Below are 18725 nucleotides of genomic sequence, written 5' to 3'. Positions count from 1 at the left end.
GGGCCAGGGAAGAGCTAGGCGGGGAGAAAGTTAAATTCACCTGGGAGCTTAAGGTTAATTATTAAAGCAGAACTGCCCTAAGTGGTACACCTGAGCCTGGATACTTATAAGTAGCAGTCCTCCACATTTCCCCCAGTCCCCTCTGCTGCCTTGCTGTGTATGGTGTGCAGCTTTTGGGAGCAGCTACCCTGTCACAGACCAGCAGACCACAACTGGCGTTCACTAACTCTCTGAGGAGGGACGTTTTCCTCACGCTTATAGAACAGTGAAGTTAGAGACTGGGTTTTACCCTTGGTGGGCTCGGTCCTGCCTCTACCTGCAAACACTGGCAGCTGGCTCCCTCACAGGTTTGCGGCCTGGAGAAACCACCTCATAGGACAACAGGCTCTACCTCTTCTAAGACCAGCAATTCTGTGGCTCAATCAAGTCCCCATTGATCAGAGAGTTCAGAAAGCTCCCAGCGACCAGGGCTGCCATAACCAAAGGGATGTCAAGATCTCACCCATGTCAGGAGCTCCCCTGCGATGGGAACCATGATTCCTGCCAAAGACCCAAAGAGTGAGAGTTTCTCCTTGAAGTTTTTCCACAGTGCATGTTGGAGTTCGGGGGTGGGGGGTGGGGGGTGGTTGAGGTAGTGCTTTAAATTCTAACTGGACCAAAACCAATCACTGCTCTAAACTTGGCCCATTTCAAGTAATGAGTAACTAAAACATATATCTCAAAGCCAGAAAAGAAAATACATCAAAGAAATACTATCAAAGGTGAGTTGCCTGGTAATTTCTTATCAAGCATACTTTCTCCCTAAACTCTGGTCCCACAACAAAAAGAAGTCCCTTAAGACAATGGCTAAAAAGTTATTAACTATAAACACTGTTTAATAACCTAGGGAAATATAAATCTTTAAAACAATAATCTTGATTAGAAAGTTATGAAGCCATAAATAAGCTGGCATTAAGGAAAATACCATGATTCTGGTAGTATAATTTGTTCCAGTAATTTTAAGTTACATAGGCACAAAGAGTTACCCATAAACATAGGAAAAAGATAACCTGTTTATTACCATTCCTTCCAAACATTACTTTTATTTATTTATTTTTGAGACAGAGTTTCACTTTGTCACCCTCAGTAGAGTGCTCTGGCATCACAGCTCATAGCAACCTCAAACTATTGGGCTCAAGCGATCCTCTTGCCTCAGCCTCTTGAGTAGCTGGGACTACAGGTACCCGCCACAAGGTCTGGCTATTTTTAGAGATGATCTCTCTCTCTCTCTGGCTCAGGCTGGTCTCAAACTAGTGAGCCCAGGCAATCTACCCACCTTAGCCAATCCACCCACCTCAGCCTCACAGAATGCTGGGATTACAGGCATGAGCCACCGCGTGCCTGGTATTAAACATTACTTTTAAAGAGAAAAACAGACTTCCCTAAAAGTATAACTATAGGCAAACATATTTGGTAGGCCAAATAATTTAACTCTGATACAATGTCCCCTTCTTCTAACACTTAAATCTTTAAGGCACCAGGGAGAATCCAGATAAACCCTGTCAGTTGACTCTTCTGTAATCAGTTCCCTCCCCACCTTCAGCCTGAATCACATTCCTCACTTGATAGTGTGCTGTGCCCACCTGGTCAAGCTGTGCTGTGTGTGCTGTCTCCTGGTCTGACTGTGGTCTGCTGTGGGTGCTGACCCGAGCTTTTACTTCTTTTGCATCTCCCTTCTCTCCCCACCCACCAACTCCTACAGCACTTTGCAAGTAGTGACGTTCACTAAATATCTGTTGACTTGGGAAAAATAAAAAAAACCAACAACAACAGGCAGCTTCATGCCAACTCTACTCCCACAAGAAGGGTTAGCAGCAGCTGGGGCATGGGAGAGACCCACACTTTCCCTCCAGTAAGAAGTTCCTCCCCAGTACCTGTTCATCAAACAGTGCAACGACGACACCCTTACTCTCCAGGGCCTGGTATTCATCCATCCAGTACTCTAACAGTATTTCCTCCTTTCCGCCCTTCAGAAGTGTGGTCACTATGCAAGGGGAAGAAGAAAGAGCCCTGCAAAAAAGAAATCTAAACCTAGAAGGTGATTTGGCCCCGCTCACTCACCACCCCAGAACCCCAACACCATCAGAGCTCCAGCCTGCAAGTTTGTGTAAAACGAGCCACACAAATAAAACCCCACTGTAATCAACCCCTAATTTTCTAGGATATCCTAAGTGAGTAGCTGGTAGAGTTACCCCTCAAAATCCACATTATTCTGATTGCCCAGGAGTCTTTGATCTGTGTGACACCCTTAGAAACAAACTTTCAAACACACGTGAAACTTAAGTTTAAAAAAACTACATCTTAGCGGCAATTTTGTCATACATATAATCTGCCGCTTTTCCTTCGGGCCCACAAAGAAAGCAGCGGCAATTAAATTTACAGCCTTAGATGTCCTTAAGTGTCAAAACAAATGTCTGAAAACTGCAGGGAACAGTATCTTGACAATGCAAGCCGGTGCCCATCTGATTACAGGTTTTTCAGGAGTACAAAGTGAGCACCTCCCACATCTCCCAGCAGGGCTCAGACCTCTCATTACAAAGTCATTTGGTAAACCTGTATTTATCATTTTTAAAAAACTGTGTTTCACTTTCCTTTTAATTACCACAGAAGATCTCTAAAGGGACATTGAGGGAGGCTCTGAGGGAATCACACGCTTTGCTAGAACGTGTCTATACGTTCTGATTTTGATGGGGCCTTTGCCATCTCTTAAAAGAAGAAGTTGCGCTAATTCTGCAAGTCAGCTTTAACCCTCTCATATAAGAGGTGTATGCAGACATGGGGGCAGTGGGGGAAGGGAGAGGAAAAGCAGCCGACAGCACAATGAATAAAAACATCTACCAGTTGGAACAAGGAGGACACCCTCCCTCAAAACCCTGTATTTGGTTGCCAAAACAAGGAGGCCCCTAAAAACACACCTAAGTGTCCCCACTGAAACAAGGACATCTGGCAATTATTTAAAGCTGCAGCTACAAGAGCTATCCCATTATCTAGGTTTAGCTAAAAGAAAATCCATGAGAGACTTTAAAGTCAGCTGGTGGGGGGGAGACTGATCATGCAAACTAAATCATTTGTTGTTTAAGGAAACTTTATTACACAAAGAAAAGAAAAGCTGGGCATTTGGACAAAGAGCCCTTAATTTATTTCTAATAATGACACATGGTTTATTTTAAAAGGCATGGATTCTCTGATGTCACCACCTTCTACCTTAAATTCTGAGGCTTCACTGACCTTTCCTGTTTAAAGTGAAGTGAAAAGTGACAGGAGATGCTTTGGGTTAAAATGACTTGGCCCCATATGTGAAGGGGGTCTTAGGCATACATGAAAGTGTCCTGAAGACAAAGGTCACTGCCAAGTCTCCAGGAGGCTCCCCAGAGCAGCTCTTGGCTGGGAGTAAATGCTGAGTGTGTAGGTCCCCCTCCCGGCTTCACCCTGATCAGCCAGGAGAATACCCGAGAGGTGGGGCCTGCACCTCCAGGTGTGCAGACGTTGAGAATAAACAGCAGAGAACTACCTATGCCACAGTCATCCTCCCCAGAAGCTGCTGTACCATCCCAGTGCCACAGAGCAGACAGACCTGTCCCTATGATCCCAAATAGAACTCAGATGAGAAACAAAGAGCTCGAGCTGGCACTGCACTGAGGGGAACAGCGGACCCCCGACCTGCAGGAAACAGGGTCTAAAACGGCCTCTGACCTTTCAGCTCCCAAATCCTGCCATTATCCCATTTCTAGGACTTTATCACCCTATCCGGGGAGCTAATTGGCTTTGGTCAGCTGATCCAGAAACCAAAATATCATTCAAAACTATGTCTCAAGGGGACTACACACTTCATCTGATTTTCAACTTTGAAACAAACTAAGGCCAGAGCTGCCAGCCTCTGGTTTAAAAAAATCATAATAAGCACACTGGTTTAAAAAAAAAAAAAAAAAACTTTTGGTAGATTCTAGATTCTAATTTAACTTTGCAAAAAGACTTTAGTCCACTTCAAGGGCTGGGCAGCTAAGGTCTAAAATATATAGGAGGGCTCTGGCTGCCTGGAGGAGCAGCAACCATACAAATCTTTTATTTAAAAGAATGATTTTTCAAAATCAGAAGCTGTTGATCTGGGACAAAGGAGTGACAGACTTGGGACACGTAGCACAAGGAAAGTCATTCCAGGAAGCAAGTGAATTCCAAATCCAAGTCTTTTCTGTTGGAAACCTGCAGATTCTGCCACCAATCCAAGGATTTGTAGAGAAACTTTAAGAGACAAAAATCCCACAGTCAAAGTTTACAGCCGTGGTTCTCAACCTGTGGGTCACAACCACAGGAACTGTATTAAAGAGCCGCGGCATTAGATAGGTTGAGAACCACTGGTCTACAGGAACTAGCATCAAAAAAACCAATCCTTTGTGATTCTTCCCAAAACGATAACTTTTTTTTATTATTAAATCATAGCTGTATATATTAATGCAATCACGGGGTACAGTGTGGTGTTTTCATATACAATTAGAAATACTCTCATCAAACTGGTTATTGTAGCCTTCGTGTCATTTTCCTAGTTATTAAGACATTCATACTCTGCTTTTAGAAAGATTAACTTGTACCCTTGTAAGATAAACCACAGAGGTGACCCCACCAATCACTCTCCCTCCACCCACCCACCCACCCTTCCCCCCCCATATTCTAAGGCTATAATTAGGTTACATCTTTCCTATGAAAGCTATAAATTAGTTTCAAATTAGAGTTGTGCCAAAACAATAACTTAAGGTGTTATGGAGATTACTTTATTTCAAAGATGACGCAACACATAGCCATGACACATTTTCTACAGGACAGTCTAAGCTTGGTCATGTGAGGTCCTAAAGTTACCTTGCACTACAAGGGACTCACATTCTCCATCTGCCTTCCCTTGCTGGCCAAACCAGTCCTGTACTTCATGCTCAAAGGGATTATTTAAAGAATCTTAGTATTTCAAAAACCATGTAGAAGCCTCAACAGTTGAATGGATCCAGCATCAAGACACAGAACTGACCTTGTTCTCTGGAGTCAACCTCCTTTGCAGGGATCAGAAGATAAGAGGCAGGATCCTCAACACTGATTAAGGAGGATACTGACAGAAAATACCAAATAATCATAAAAGATGAATAAAAGTAGAACGTGTGGCTTGGCGCCTGTGGCTCAAGTGGCTAAGGCCCCAGCCACATACACCTAAGGTGGCGGGTTCAAATCCAGCCCGGGCTCACCAAACAACAATGACGGCTGCAACCAAAAAATGGCCGGGCGTTGTGGCGGGTGCCTGTGGTCCCAGCTACTTGGGAGGCTGAGGTAGGAGACTCACTTGAGCCCAGGAGTTGGAGGTTGCTATGAGCTGTGATGTTACAGCACTCTACCCAGAGGGATAGCTTGAGGCTCTGTCTCAAAAAAAAAAAAAAAGTGGAACGTGTAAGTAAACCATATTTTTTCCTTTAAGTTTAAGTCAGCATAATCTAAAAGGAAGAATCCGTGAGCAAGTGTCCTTGTGAGAATTTCTGTCAAGAATATGTGCATAGATCTTAATGTTCTCTGCGCACCAAAAAAAAAAAAAAAGGTACATGAGGTGATATATCAAATTTGCTTATTTCAACTATATACAGTATGTACATATGAGAACATCACATTGTACACCATAAATATATACTGTTTTTGTCAATTATACCTTAATAAAGCTGAGGGGGAGAATATGTGCCTATTCCATCAGAAAACAATTGATTCTCAAGTTTGTTGTCAAAAGAAAAATGTCAATGAATAGTTTCATAAGAAGTTATAAACAGATGAAAACTTCAAAATTTTAAAGTAATATTTTGCCAGGCATGGTGGCTCATGCCTATAATCATAGCACTTTCGGAGGTCGAGGCAGGAGGATTGCTTGAGGTCAGAGGTTCGAGACCAGATGGAGAAACATAGCAAGACCCCATCTCTACAAAAGATAGAAAAACTAGGTGGGTGTGGTGGTGCCCATCTATAGTCCTAGCTACTCAGGAGGCTGAGAAAGGAGGATCACTTGATCCCAAGAGTTTGAGGTTGCTGTAAGCTATGACGAGCCACTTTGCTCGGGCATGGACAACAAAGCAAGACTGTCTCTAAAAGAAATAAATAAAACTAAAATAAATTTTAAAATCATGTAATATTTTTACAGTCAGAAGTAAACAAAAAACTAGAGCTAGAGCTAAAAAGTACCTCTTATGTCACCATCATGATACTAAAACTTGCCTAGCAAGAAACCAAGAAAAGAGCTCAGATCTCCTGAATCACAGGCCAACACTCTTCCACTACTAATAAAACTGCCAGAATTGGTGGGGCACGGATTGTATCTGTAATCCTTGCACTCTTGGGGAGACTGAGGCAGGTAGATTGCCTGAGCTCACAGGTTTGAGACCAGCTTGAGCTAGAGACCCCTTTAGAAAAAAAAAAAAATTGGCCAGGCATTGTGGCAGGCGCCTGTAGTCCCAGCTACTCGGGAGGCTGAGGCAGGAGAATCACTTGAGTCCAAGAGTTTGAGGTTGCTATGAGCAACAGCACTCTGTTGCCACAGCACTCTGCCACGGGCAACAAAGTGAGACTCTATATCCAAAAAAATAAATAAATAACTGCCAGAATTCCCGCAACCCATTTCCACTTATAGTAGCTTTATCCCGAGAACTGAGTCCAACACAGTATCACTAATAACATTCTAAAACTAGCTGTCAATATTTTATCAGAAATGAAAATAATTCCTTTAAACATGTGGCCAGAAATGCCTTCCTGCTGTAAGTGTGGTTTTAATGAATAGTCAAAAATTCTTAGCAGAATACAGTCTCCTGAAGCCAACAGGAAAATAAAGTTGGGGTCTAGTCAAACTTTTCCATTTGTAGAAACCCACTTTCCCTGTCAAGTAATGGCCTAAAACCCAGGATTACAGCTTTACATCTTAGCACTAACCTTAACAAAGTCCTCTAGACACTTCATCAAATTCTTAAGCCAAATGCACAGGGACCCATCCCCTGCGTGGGGTACCAATCATTTCACTCAGCCACCACTTCTCATGTGGCACATACATCAGCCTCTGTAACGCAGATCACCAGGGGTTCCCTGTCTCCTCAAACCTGCTCCTCTTCCAGTTCCTCTCCACTAGTCTGCTCACTCATAGGAGGCTGAACAGAGTCACCTAGCTACAGTATGGTAGTGTGGACCAACTTAATTATCAACTGAATTTCGAAAAGACTTGTGTAAAAATTAAGTGAGTAAATGAATGTAAAACCTTCAGAATGGCATCTTGACACCATTATGCCTCAATGATAATTCTGTCTAATGCACTGTTATATGCTGTGAACTCTCCCTGTTGGACAGGTTTGAACTGATATGTGTTATTTTTCTCATGCTGAAGAACTCACAGTCTAGCATAGTGTTTTTCAACTTTTTTAATCTCACAGCATGCTTGAACTTATTATTAAACTTCTGTGGCCCATTTAAATTATCTCAAAGAAAGGAGTTAAAAATATATTTACTGTGCTTTGAACTTCTTTTCAAAATAATGTAATGATCTTTAAAAATTTGGGGGGCACACCTAAGATCCTCCCCATGTGCCACGATGTGCCATGGTACACCAGCTGAAAATCACTGGTCTAGCAGCAGAGAAATTTATAAACTATTAACTATACTACAAAAAAGTATATGAAATGGAAATGAGAAAACAGTTAAGAAATGGGAGAAAAGGTTATATAAATGGTAAGAAACCTATGTAATTAACCTATATGAGAACTGGCATGACTCAGGCGCAAAGATAATACCATAAAACCAAAACAGAACTTATCTTGCTATCTTAAACTTTTAAAGTCAGAAAAATCAAGATAACTACTTTTATTAACAGTACACACATTTTATACTCACTTTCTACCTCTTCATAAGACACTCTCACATCTTCAATCATTTTTAAGGATGATCGATCCCCAGAGTGAGAGCCCTAAAGCACTACAAGATGTCCAGTCATTAAAAAAAAAAAAAAAAAAAATAGAGGGCGGCGCCTGTAGCTCAAAAGAGTAGGGCGCTGGCCCCATATGCTGGAGGTGGCAGGTTCGAACCCAGCCCCGGCCAAAAATTGCAAAAAAAAAAAGATTGTTTAGCACTGAATAATAAGGTAGGAACACAGCACAACATTATAGAAAAAAAGGTAGGCAGTAAGGTAACAAAAAGAGCTTTCTAATTAATCTTCAGTGAATCATAAAATTCAGTAACCAAAGAAGGCTCCCCCCTCCTAACAAAGGTTTTTCTATGATCTTCTAGCTAATGTGGTTTGTCATGTTCTTTTTAAAATTGTGATGACCAAGCTATAGAGAAGGGGAAAAAAGAACTGGAACAAGGAATGGCAGGTGAAACCTAATGCACAGAAAGTGATGATTCCAAAATATTTTTAAAAGACATATAAAAGGGCATGACCTTTGCAGTTTGCGAGCTGTTGCCTTCCTCCTTCCCCTACTCTTCCTCATCAGTCTCCCGCCATCACGCTAAAGCTGCTGCCCGCAGGATGCTCACACAGCTGAGCTAAGTTTTCTCCAGGTAGAAATGTTTTAAGATCAGAAATAGAAATCTTAACAAAAATGATATTGGCAGTTTTGTGAGGAAAACTAAGAATTCAAAATTGTTATTTCCATTTTATCCTTTGCCCTGTGACTGGGAAATTCGCATGGTGGTGAGGACCTACCCATTATGGTGGATTAAAGCTGGTCCTAAAATAGGGTCCTACTGGTGCTTTGGGGACCAGCCCCTCGCTAACCAACAAGGAGCTGGGGCAGTTTATTAGGGTAACTTGGCCAAGGCCTATAGAACTAATAGCAAAGAAATCCAAGGAAATAAAATGTTACATTAAGCAAAGTTTACCAAGGTTAGTATTTTGAATAGTAGGTAAGAACCAAAATGTGGGGCAAAGAGAGTCTTTCCTTGGGTAGTTTGCCCTCATTCACTCTTTTTTTTTTTTTGGCTGGGGCTGAGTTTGAACCTACCACCTCCAGCATACAGGGCTGGCGCCCTACTCCTTTGAGCCACAGGCGCCACCCTCACTCTCTGATGCTCACTCAGCTACAGTAAAATCACAGCAACTTCACAAAGCGCTTCCACCTACCAGTCTGCTAAGAGCCAGAGCCACAAGGACTGGAGGGTCGACATCTTCTCGGCTTTTCCCAAAATGTACTCTAATCATTTGGGATGTCTGAAATCCTCCTCCTAAGGTAAAAACTTTTCAGTGGTTCTTTCCGGGGGCTGAGCTTTTTCCGAGAGAAATCGTCCCCTCCTCTTCTTAGCTGAGTAGCCTCAGAGCAGGGCTTTTAAAACGAGCACCCCGGATGAGGGGTCAGGTGATGTCAATTAAACCACTCCGGCTATAATGAGTGAAAAGCAAACTCTGCGAGTCTGTGTTGCGTATCTGGGAGCTAGGTATGTTTCCATGGAACTAATTTATTCAAATAGAATCTATTTGTGCCATTAATTGTTTACCCTTTCTACACAAAATGGATTTCATCACAACTATATTCCATTCCAACACTTTAAGGGAGGTCAGCTGACTGTGACTGCTCTAAGAAGTCATTTTAAACTTGTGGCTTTTGTGAACATAAGTCTCAATGACAATGTACAGTGACATGGGAGTTTAACCTCCGATTCTAACCAAATTTAACTGTGTTTTCCAGCCACTGATAAAGCAGGCCGTGGCGGCACTGGAGAAGTTACATCTATCTCCACATAAAGAAATGCCTGAAAAGATAAATGTGAAGAACAAAAGCTCGAGATGTGACAGGTTTTTTTTTTTTAGACAAACACAGAAAGGCACAAAATCTTCAGTCTAAAAGGAACCTAACTTCTCAGTTTATTTAAAACGTAGCTAACCAAATTCTAAAGCAAAGGCCGAAAGACCCACATCGGACATGAGTTTGTTAACACACCCTCATCTGCCCAAAGTAAACGGGTGCACTTGTGATCTTGCTTTCCACTGAGAAACACCGCTAAATTACAAAGTCAAGAACATTAAAATTAAATTTTCATTTTCCACATGATAGCCTATGAAATTAGTTAAGAAGCACAATTTATCAGTATTTCCATCTTCCCTCCCACCTACCCTCAATTCCCCCTCCCCCAGTATCATTACAAAGGATTTGGGCTGAAAGGTTCAGTAGTAGTAAGTACCATAATCAAAATTATATTGACTGTGTCTGAGAGGAGAATTGATGGGCTAGGAAGAGTACAGGCCTAGGATCCGAATTTATAAGCTGTCTCACAGACACATGTCTAGTTATAAATTCAAATTATTAAATAAGCAACGACTGCTTTTCATTAAGAGAAGCTGGAAAAGCCACCAGGAATTTCACACACGCTCTATACGCTTCCATATGAGCTCAGAGTACGTACTCTTACCACTGACCACAGTACTGAGCCAGTACTTTACATTTAAGGCATGGTTTTCTCTACTGACCCTGGAAGCACAAGAGACTCCAAGCTTTCCTAGGGATTCTGAACCAGGTGAGAGAAAGGCAAAGAGAGAGAGAAAAACAAGTACACAGATGAGAAACCAACTTCTGCTTAATCCCGTAACATGACCAGGTGAGAAGCCACAGACAAAGTACTGGACACAGAAAAGAGAACAAAGATCTTTTTGAACTAAATGATGCAAACCTGTCTAAACGTCAAGCCGCCCAAGCACACAAGGAAGACCACCAGGTATCTGGGAGACAAGGGCACTGCAGTCGCTGCACCAGCATCTGAGTTGTTATATATTAAAAGACTTATTTGCATTTTTGTCCTAAAAACCAAAATGTTTATACTGTTCCAAGGGCTAAAACGGAATTTTTGTTGAGTAATTTGCATACATAAGTTCTTGGATTTTTGAAAGTTCTATCACGTTTCTAACAGGTTTCCCCTCTGAGAAGTTGGACTTGCTCCTGGCCCACTGCCTTGACCCCTCCCATCCATATACAAACCAATGTTGACTTCTAGATGATCCTGATTTCCTTGGTACTCCCTTCTCGTTATCTAGGAAGCCCCCATATCATTATCTAGAAAGGTGAAGAACATACATGGTCCTCTCACGACCTCAGCACACAGCTGACATGCTGCCTTCTGACTAAATCCCTGGGTGCAGCTAGTAGCTTACATGTTCATAGAATCTATTAGAATATTATTTAATAACTGATCAGTAAGAGCAGGTTCTATAAGAAAAAGAGGGATGGTGTCATAATAGAAGGGTTAATGAATCATACACCATAAAGCTGTGCTCTTAGTACCTCCTAAGAAATGCTCTGTCCATGAAATTAAAAGAGATAACTATGTTACATACCTACCTACTCACGAATGAAAAGGCCTGCCAGGACTACCAGAAAACATGCTGGCAGCATAATCCATAAAGGAAGGACTTCTAGGTTTCTTGCTTATGTACCTGGCTACGGTCCTGATGGTACCAATACTTGATATAAACCAGCTTTTCCATCCTCACTAACAGTAGTAAATATCATCATATAGTCAGTGCTGTCTACTGCTAAGCATCATGCTGGGTACCTCCATAAAACATCTCCCTGATCCTCACAACGACCCTCAGCAATAAATATGACAGGCCCATTTCACAGATGAGGAAAGAACTGGTCATCCAGCCTATTAGCAGCTGAACCAGGATCAGAGTCTGTATCCTTAGTCTCGACAGATCCTGATCCCAGAGTAGGGAAACACTGGCTGCTGGCTCTGAAGGGACAAAGGAAAGAAACACAAGCCTTCTGGGCAATACCACAGAATGTAAAAATGTGATCAGAAACAACACAGGTGGCTTTCACCGAAAAAGTACAATCATCTAAGGTGCACACCCTCTCCCACGAAGCTTTCTCAAAGCTGAGACATGCTATGTGAGAATTCTTTCCCCAGCTTATAATCTTCACACCCCACTCTATGCCCTTGCTTACAGAACTAAACCAAAAGAAAAAAAAAAAGTGACCTCGTGCACTTTGTCCACAAGTCTGAGTGGACAGACAGCCTGTGTCCAGGCTCTAAAACACTGGCAACATACAGATACTGGATATTTTCTAGAATACATCAGACCAGTGGTGGAAAGGGTGAAAGCCTTAGCATTTTTAATGCTGGCCCTTACCTCTCTGGGAAAATCCAAGCAAACAAGCCAGACTCTGGTAACATATGCCAGCACCCAAACATCATACCTCCTGTCAACAGGGACGCACAATCTCAAACCACCTGCCCTCCTGCTTGTCTAGGATAGATGCGTCCCCAAAATTTACTATGGAAACAAGCAGAGCAAGGCCTCTTCTCGCTTGCCACTCAAGTCAGTAAAGCTTTTCCTTCAGGAAAATCAGTACTTCAGATGACATCACAGTGACAGGCACTCTAAGATGTTCTCTTAGATAGATTTCAATCCTTTTCTATTATATTTCTAATGTGTTTGCATGGAGTACCTAATTTCTTGCCTTATCAATTCCAACCCTAGAATTAATAAACAAGCTATGCCAGCATTTCCAAATGGGTGATCTTCATCACATACATCTGAGCAAGCCACTCCCTTACTTCACATCCTTCAAAGGTTGCTAGTGTCCCCAGAAAAAAGCCCAAACACTCCGTGTGACCCAACTGCTGCTCTCTCTCAAATGTCATCTGACACCAAGGTCTCAAACAGCCCAGATGCTGCTCAGAGCCACCAATCCACTATGCTCTCTCCTCCTTCAGGGCCTGTGACCTGGATTACACCTGTCCCTTCCCTTCTAACTGCTGCTCACCATTTTGGGTGTTAACTCACACGTCGTTTCCTTGGTGAGGCAGTCCTCAACTCCAGACTCAATGAGTTGCACACTACCATTACACAAGCTCTCACAGCCTCTTCCTCCGCTGGCCACCTTTAAAACCAATTAATTAATAATCAGACATTTAGTGATTATCTCCCCCACTAGAGGAAAAGCTCTGTGAGGTCAAAACCACCTCCGTGCCCAGGATAATGCCTCACAGGATGAACATATATTGGTGGACTGAGTGATTATTCTGATCTAAAGTAGTGAATCCAAAAGTAGACTGAATAATACATATGCCAAGATTTATGCACTGCTCCACTACTTCTCTTTTCAAATTATGTAGCTGCTGTGATAATAAAATATAAATTCAATGAAAAGCTTTGCTGAATTTGTGGTTGCTTCTTGCTCTCTCGTCTCGTAACCAACAACACTAGAAGCTCAGTCACCGCATCACTGCCATGCGAGGAACCCACACACAACCCCAAGACGATGTTAAAAGCAATCCTCGTACTCATACACCATTTAACCGAACAGTTTAAAGACATCCCATAACTGTGCCTATTGTTAAGGAAAGACCGTTTACCAGCTTCTGCCAATAAAACAAATCCCTTAGAGCAGCAGGGTATAAACAGGTTGTATATATTGAGTTGGAAATCCTTTTTACTACTAAGCCCTTTTGTGCCATTCTAAAAGTCCCTGAAAGTTCTAAGTTCTAAAATGTGTGGTGAGTACCAGAGTTAATAACGGTTAACACACAAGTCCCTTCAAAAGTGTTCTAAGTAAAACCTCAGGGATTGGACTTCATTCAAAATTTACCTGGAAAAACTCTTCACAATATTTTCTGCTGTGATCCACAGTTTTCTCTTGATGAGAGGTCTAGAGGTTTAACTATCATAATTCACAACTGAAAAAATAAATGAATACACACAGTCACCTTTCAATCAAATGTGCAACTACTTTCAAAGATGTCTTTTTTCCTCCTTCATCCAATACATACTTCCTGAGCCTCTACTAATATATTAGAGGCACTGTGCTTTGCCTTCAATGTGTTTACCAACACAGTTACCAAAGAGCAGCCAAGTGATTTATTTGAGGCCCCACAAGGAGCTCTGGGAAGGGACAAGGCAGAATACCTAATGGCAAATCTTACAAATGCTGTCAAAGGAACAGTCCTCCAGTCTAGATTGTCTTAACGATCAGAAATGCACTGTGGCAGAACTTAACCCACAAAGACCCCAAATCCGCAGGCTTGAGAAGAAGCAAAAGCCAGGTACAATTTTTTTAAACAAAAAGTCACACTATCCCCAACTTTCATGTGCTTGATATTAAGCACATACAAACTACATTTACTGTCACATTAAACTACTGTTTTAAGACAAAGCTTAAAAGCTGACTTCAGTGGAGAAATTGTCTAAGTTTTCACAAATGTTGACAGTAAGATAAAATATGAAATAGGTCAAACTGTGCACATATACTAGAAATATTCAAAATGACTTTAACAGAGTTGCCAAAAAATTAGCACTGCAATAATACACTGGAAACTTGAAGTCTGCAGTTTTTAAATATTGATACAATAAGTTCCTATGAAAAACGACTTTGGAAAATAATCAATCTTGAAAGCTAGACACAACAATTTTAAAATAAACATCTTTCCATTTTCAGAACTGCACTTCAGCTTTTAGTGCTTTATACTCTTTGCCTTGTATCTGGCCTATAACTGGCACTGCATTTACAGTGCCTTGTCATGATACAACTTGGGATAAATAAAAACTCTTCTCTAGCTTATAAAATGGGAATAAACTGAATAGACACAGCCTCAGATTCTCTCTGAGGCTGTAAGTATGTAGCACATAAATTATATGAATTATTCATTAGTGAAAGACTAGGACAGATCAATGTTGTACTTGCAGTTCACAAAATTTTTTCACAAAGTAACTTGAAAATTATACTCACTAATACTTACTTGGCACTCGAGGCTATTATCTTAGGTACTGTTCTAGGATTAAATTAGATAGCATGTGTAAAATATCTAACTCTATTGCTATGATTTCCACTGAAGAGGTGAGAAAGCTGGGGCTTACAGAATTGAATGGTCTACACCCGGTTAAGGTGGCAGAGTTAGACATCAAGCAGATCTTTCCACTACATTGAGTATTTGTAACTTGGCATTCTTGAACTCTCTGGAATGGTATTTATAATTGTGTGTGTTTTCTGAGGAGAGGGGCGATAGAGCTTTCATTAGATCCTCAAAGAGGCCCACAACTCCACAAAAGGTTAAAACCCACTGCACCATACCCTCACCAGTGTAAAAACAGGAAAATGTACACTGTACTTCAGCCCTTTTCACCAAAACGATCACTTCTCTACTCTTGAGGGGGAAAAAAAAAACTACGTAGTTTTAGTTTTGCTTTACAATTCTCAGAGAAGTCAAGATTTCACCTCTGGACGATTTCCAGCATCCCTTGCCACAGGTTAAATTACACAACAAATTGCAATACTGTATCCGTTTACATCCAATTCTGAGATTTCACAAATAGTGGCCAATGTTATTTAGTCATTCCACTTTCCAAACTGTGTTTCAATCAAGCAAATCTCACTGCATTGCCTGTGAAATAAACTACCATTATATCCACTTCCAAGAGAGTAAAACACTGTCACCCTGAGGCCAGGCAATAAATCAACGACACAATCCTGATCAGACAGTGAGAAGTTCCTGCCTCAAAGACCTTGTCACTTGCCATGGAGTACCCTCCCAGCTAAACAGAAAACAGGTCAACTAATTCTATCTGCTCTACCAGTTCCAACAGTAAATTAGAATCTAGTGAAAAATCATAAAGATGGGGTGTACTCCTAGTTCCCAGTGACAGTGTGCTCATCTCTGAAAGTGGACCCAAAAGTCTCAGTGTAAGCATTGGGCACCTGCCTGGCATCTTCCAAAGGAGATGTAACCAGCAAGGAATGCTAGCAGAGACAGGTCCGGTCATCTCTACCAGGACACAGCGCTGTGCAGGGTGAGGCAGAGAACTACCAACATCCTGCCACTATGGCCAATCTGGACCTTTAGATCCATCCAAAATTCCTGATCAGAAATAGGAGTATGAGGGTGAAAATGAACTTTACCTTAGAATTCCTCATTTTACAGATTACAGCACCAAACCACAGGAGAGAACGTACCTAAGGTCTCTCTTCAAGGTGACATACCTCCAGGTACCAAGGACAGTACTAGAAAGTAGGCACCCATCCAGAATCCTGAGTTTGGGGTGGGGTCACTCAGGAATGGGTCACGGTTACTGCAAGAGGCCTGGCCAAAGACAGCTAAGACTTGTGCCATCTCTGCAAGGCTAGGACTGGCTTCCTTCCACCTTCTGTGAGACCCAGTCTTTGCTTTCAGGCTGGGGAGCCAGGAGCCGCCAGTTGCTTCTAAGGAACGCAGGTAATTATTTACTAAAACTAACCCAATCAGATGAGGGAAATACCATTCTGAGAACTGAAGGATTAATTTTCCAAGGACGCTATGTTAAGAAGATGTTTTATTTATGGCCCTGCCTGATGATTATGACTTCCCCACGAACAAACGTCAAAAGCCAACAATCTTAAAGACACGAAGAACCTATGCTTCCTTAACTGTTCTGCAAAAGCAGGAAAAAAGCCAGAGACAACAGCCCAGAGGACACCAAAGTCACATTCTCAGTGTGTCAGGGAGCGACCCACAAGTTCCAAACGGATATCCTTCCACAAAACTAGGACAGATAGATCCCTTCAACAAGGTGGGACGTTTCCGAAATGCTTTGGTGACAAGCGCTCATCCAGATACTAGAAACTAGTCCAAACAGGAGCTGCAGGCGCCACACGCCTGCGCCGCGGGTCGAGCGCGGGGAGTCCTCCTCTCACTGACGCTGCCAGGATACCCTAAAACTACCTGCAGGTGAATGCCAGGGGTCTGGCGCCACTGAAACCCCGCCATGCAGTTCCGTGGCTACTGCTCCTACCCGTCCCCAGTCCTAACCCACCACGTCTCCCCTCACAGACTCCTCCTTGGCCCAAGCGTTTGGGTCAGAAACAACGCCCACTTTGGAGAATCAGATCTTAGTTGTGGGGACAAGCTGGGTGTCCCGATCGCGTCCATTCACAGACCGACCAAAGCAAGACACACAAACTACGGAGTTTGCTGCTTTGACATTTTAAAAGCAGACCATTAGGCAGCGAAAGTAGAAACACACACGGGGTAACAGCCACAGGGAAGTCCATGACCAAGGGGGAAGGGGGAGGCTCCTAACTGTCACTACTACGGGCTGGAGGCAGAGCGCCCGGGGTCTCCCCGGTCTCCCGGCCACCGCGCGCCCTTGCCCACAGTCCCCGAGGAGTGGGGAGCTAGGGTCAGCAGGGAGCCGGGACCCGGAGGGGCGAGCTGGGGGAAGGCGGGGCCCACCTCCTCGTCCTGCTCCTCCTGGGACGCGCTGCTGCCCCGGGGCGCCGGCGGCGCAGCTCCTTCGGGGGGCGGCGGCGGCGGCGCAGGGGCTCCGGGCTCGAGCAGCACGCGCGCGGGAGCCCACGCGGCGGCCAGGCGGACGTCCAGGGCGCCGCCCGGCGGCGGCTGCGGCTGCGGCTGCTGCCCGCGGGAGAAGCCGCCGGGCTCCCCTTCTTCCGACAGAGTTTCTGAGCCTGAGGAGGACTCCGCCAGAGAAGGACCCGGCGACGACGCGGCGACAGGCGCAGGAGCGGGAGTCCGGGCTCCGCGGCCGCTGCAGCCGCGGGGCACCGGCTCCGGCGCCTCCGAAACTTTCTCCCCCATTTCCCTCTCGGACCCAAAGTGCCGTCCGAGCGGCGGAGGGGCGCGACGCGCGCTCAGCGCCTCGAGGGGAAGCCGCGGGCTGCTGGGCTCCGGCTCACTCGCGCTGCCGCTCCCGGGCTGCAGGGAGCCCCGCCGGCGACTACATGGCCGCGGCGGGGCCGCAGGAGCCCGCCGCCAAGTTAGCAGCCCCCGGGGCCCAGCGGCCGACGAGGACTCCCGTGCGCAGGGACATGCCCGCTCCGGTCCGCGCTCTGCGCTCCACAGTGCTCCCGCGCCGCGCCGGAGCCGCCGGGACTGCGGCTTCTCCGGCGAAACCTGCCTCCAGGACGGAGCGGCGGAGACGGGCAGCCCGGGGAGCCAATGGCAGGGCCGGCGCGCCGGTGGGCGGAGGCTGCGGCGCCCCCGGCCGCGCGGGCGTCAGGTAGGGGAGGCGGGGCCGAAGCGGGGCCCCAGGGTCCGGCGAGAGCGCTGGGGCGCGCGGGATCGAGGACGCGGCGCGGGTCCCTGGACGGTGGGAGGGGAGCTGGGAATCCGGGCCAAGGTCTGGGACTCCAAACTTAGCGGAGGAGTGGCTGGCCGTCCTCAGGACATTAGAGCGGGACAGCAAGGGAACGGTGAGACCTTGGAGAAGAACTGGACTTTGACTCCAAAAAGTGAAATCGAGAAAACTGACCAGAAGGAGAAGGAAGACTTTATAGGGAAGAAAAGGAAACACGCTCTGTCACGCTCACACACACGCACTCACCAGCGTGGTGGAGAATAAGTGAGAAACTCCGTGGTATAGTGAGTGGATCAAACGGAGCTGATCTCCAATTCCTGATTTCTATTTAACCTCCCTGGGTCTCAGTTTCCTCAGCTGTAAGTGGAGATATTAATACGGGTCTTGTCTGGTTGTGAGCAGGGTTGGAGCGGATATATACCATAGACACACACACACACACACACACAAGATTTAGGCAGAGTGGCTGGTGGCTGGCTTGGACGCCTGGGAAGTTCTCAAAAGACTGTTCTGCCTTTATTTCTGTTTTATATTATTTAGTAAAACGTTAAGTAAAATCCTGAGCCTTTTGAAAAGGAGGAAAATTATTTATGCCCCTGTATTTAATTAGGACGGAGCTGAGTAAGAATGGGCT

At 44.4% G+C, this 18725-nt stretch overlaps 1 protein-coding gene across 1 annotated transcript in view; it reads right to left on the bottom strand.

Moving 5' to 3' along the window:
- LOC111723920 (microtubule-associated serine/threonine-protein kinase 4-like) overlaps window positions 1-17893 on the bottom strand; it is a 175316-nt gene extending 157423 nt beyond the window's left edge. The window contains exon 1 of the mRNA XM_023510857.1: window positions 17230-17893. Within this exon, the coding sequence (XP_023366625.1) occupies window positions 17230-17592 (363 nt within the window). The 5' untranslated portion in view covers window positions 17593-17893. The remainder of the gene's footprint in view (window positions 1-17229) is intronic.
- Window positions 17894-18725: the final 832 nt, after the last annotated feature.

The sequence above is a fragment of the Otolemur garnettii genome, unplaced genomic scaffold (genome assembly GCF_000181295.1).
Source record: "Otolemur garnettii isolate 467f Iridium unplaced genomic scaffold, OtoGar3 scaffold00017, whole genome shotgun sequence".
NCBI lineage: Eukaryota > Metazoa > Chordata > Mammalia > Primates > Galagidae > Otolemur > Otolemur garnettii.
The sequence above is the reverse complement of the archived record's forward strand: the minus strand, read 5'-3'. Positions and strand labels throughout refer to the sequence as shown.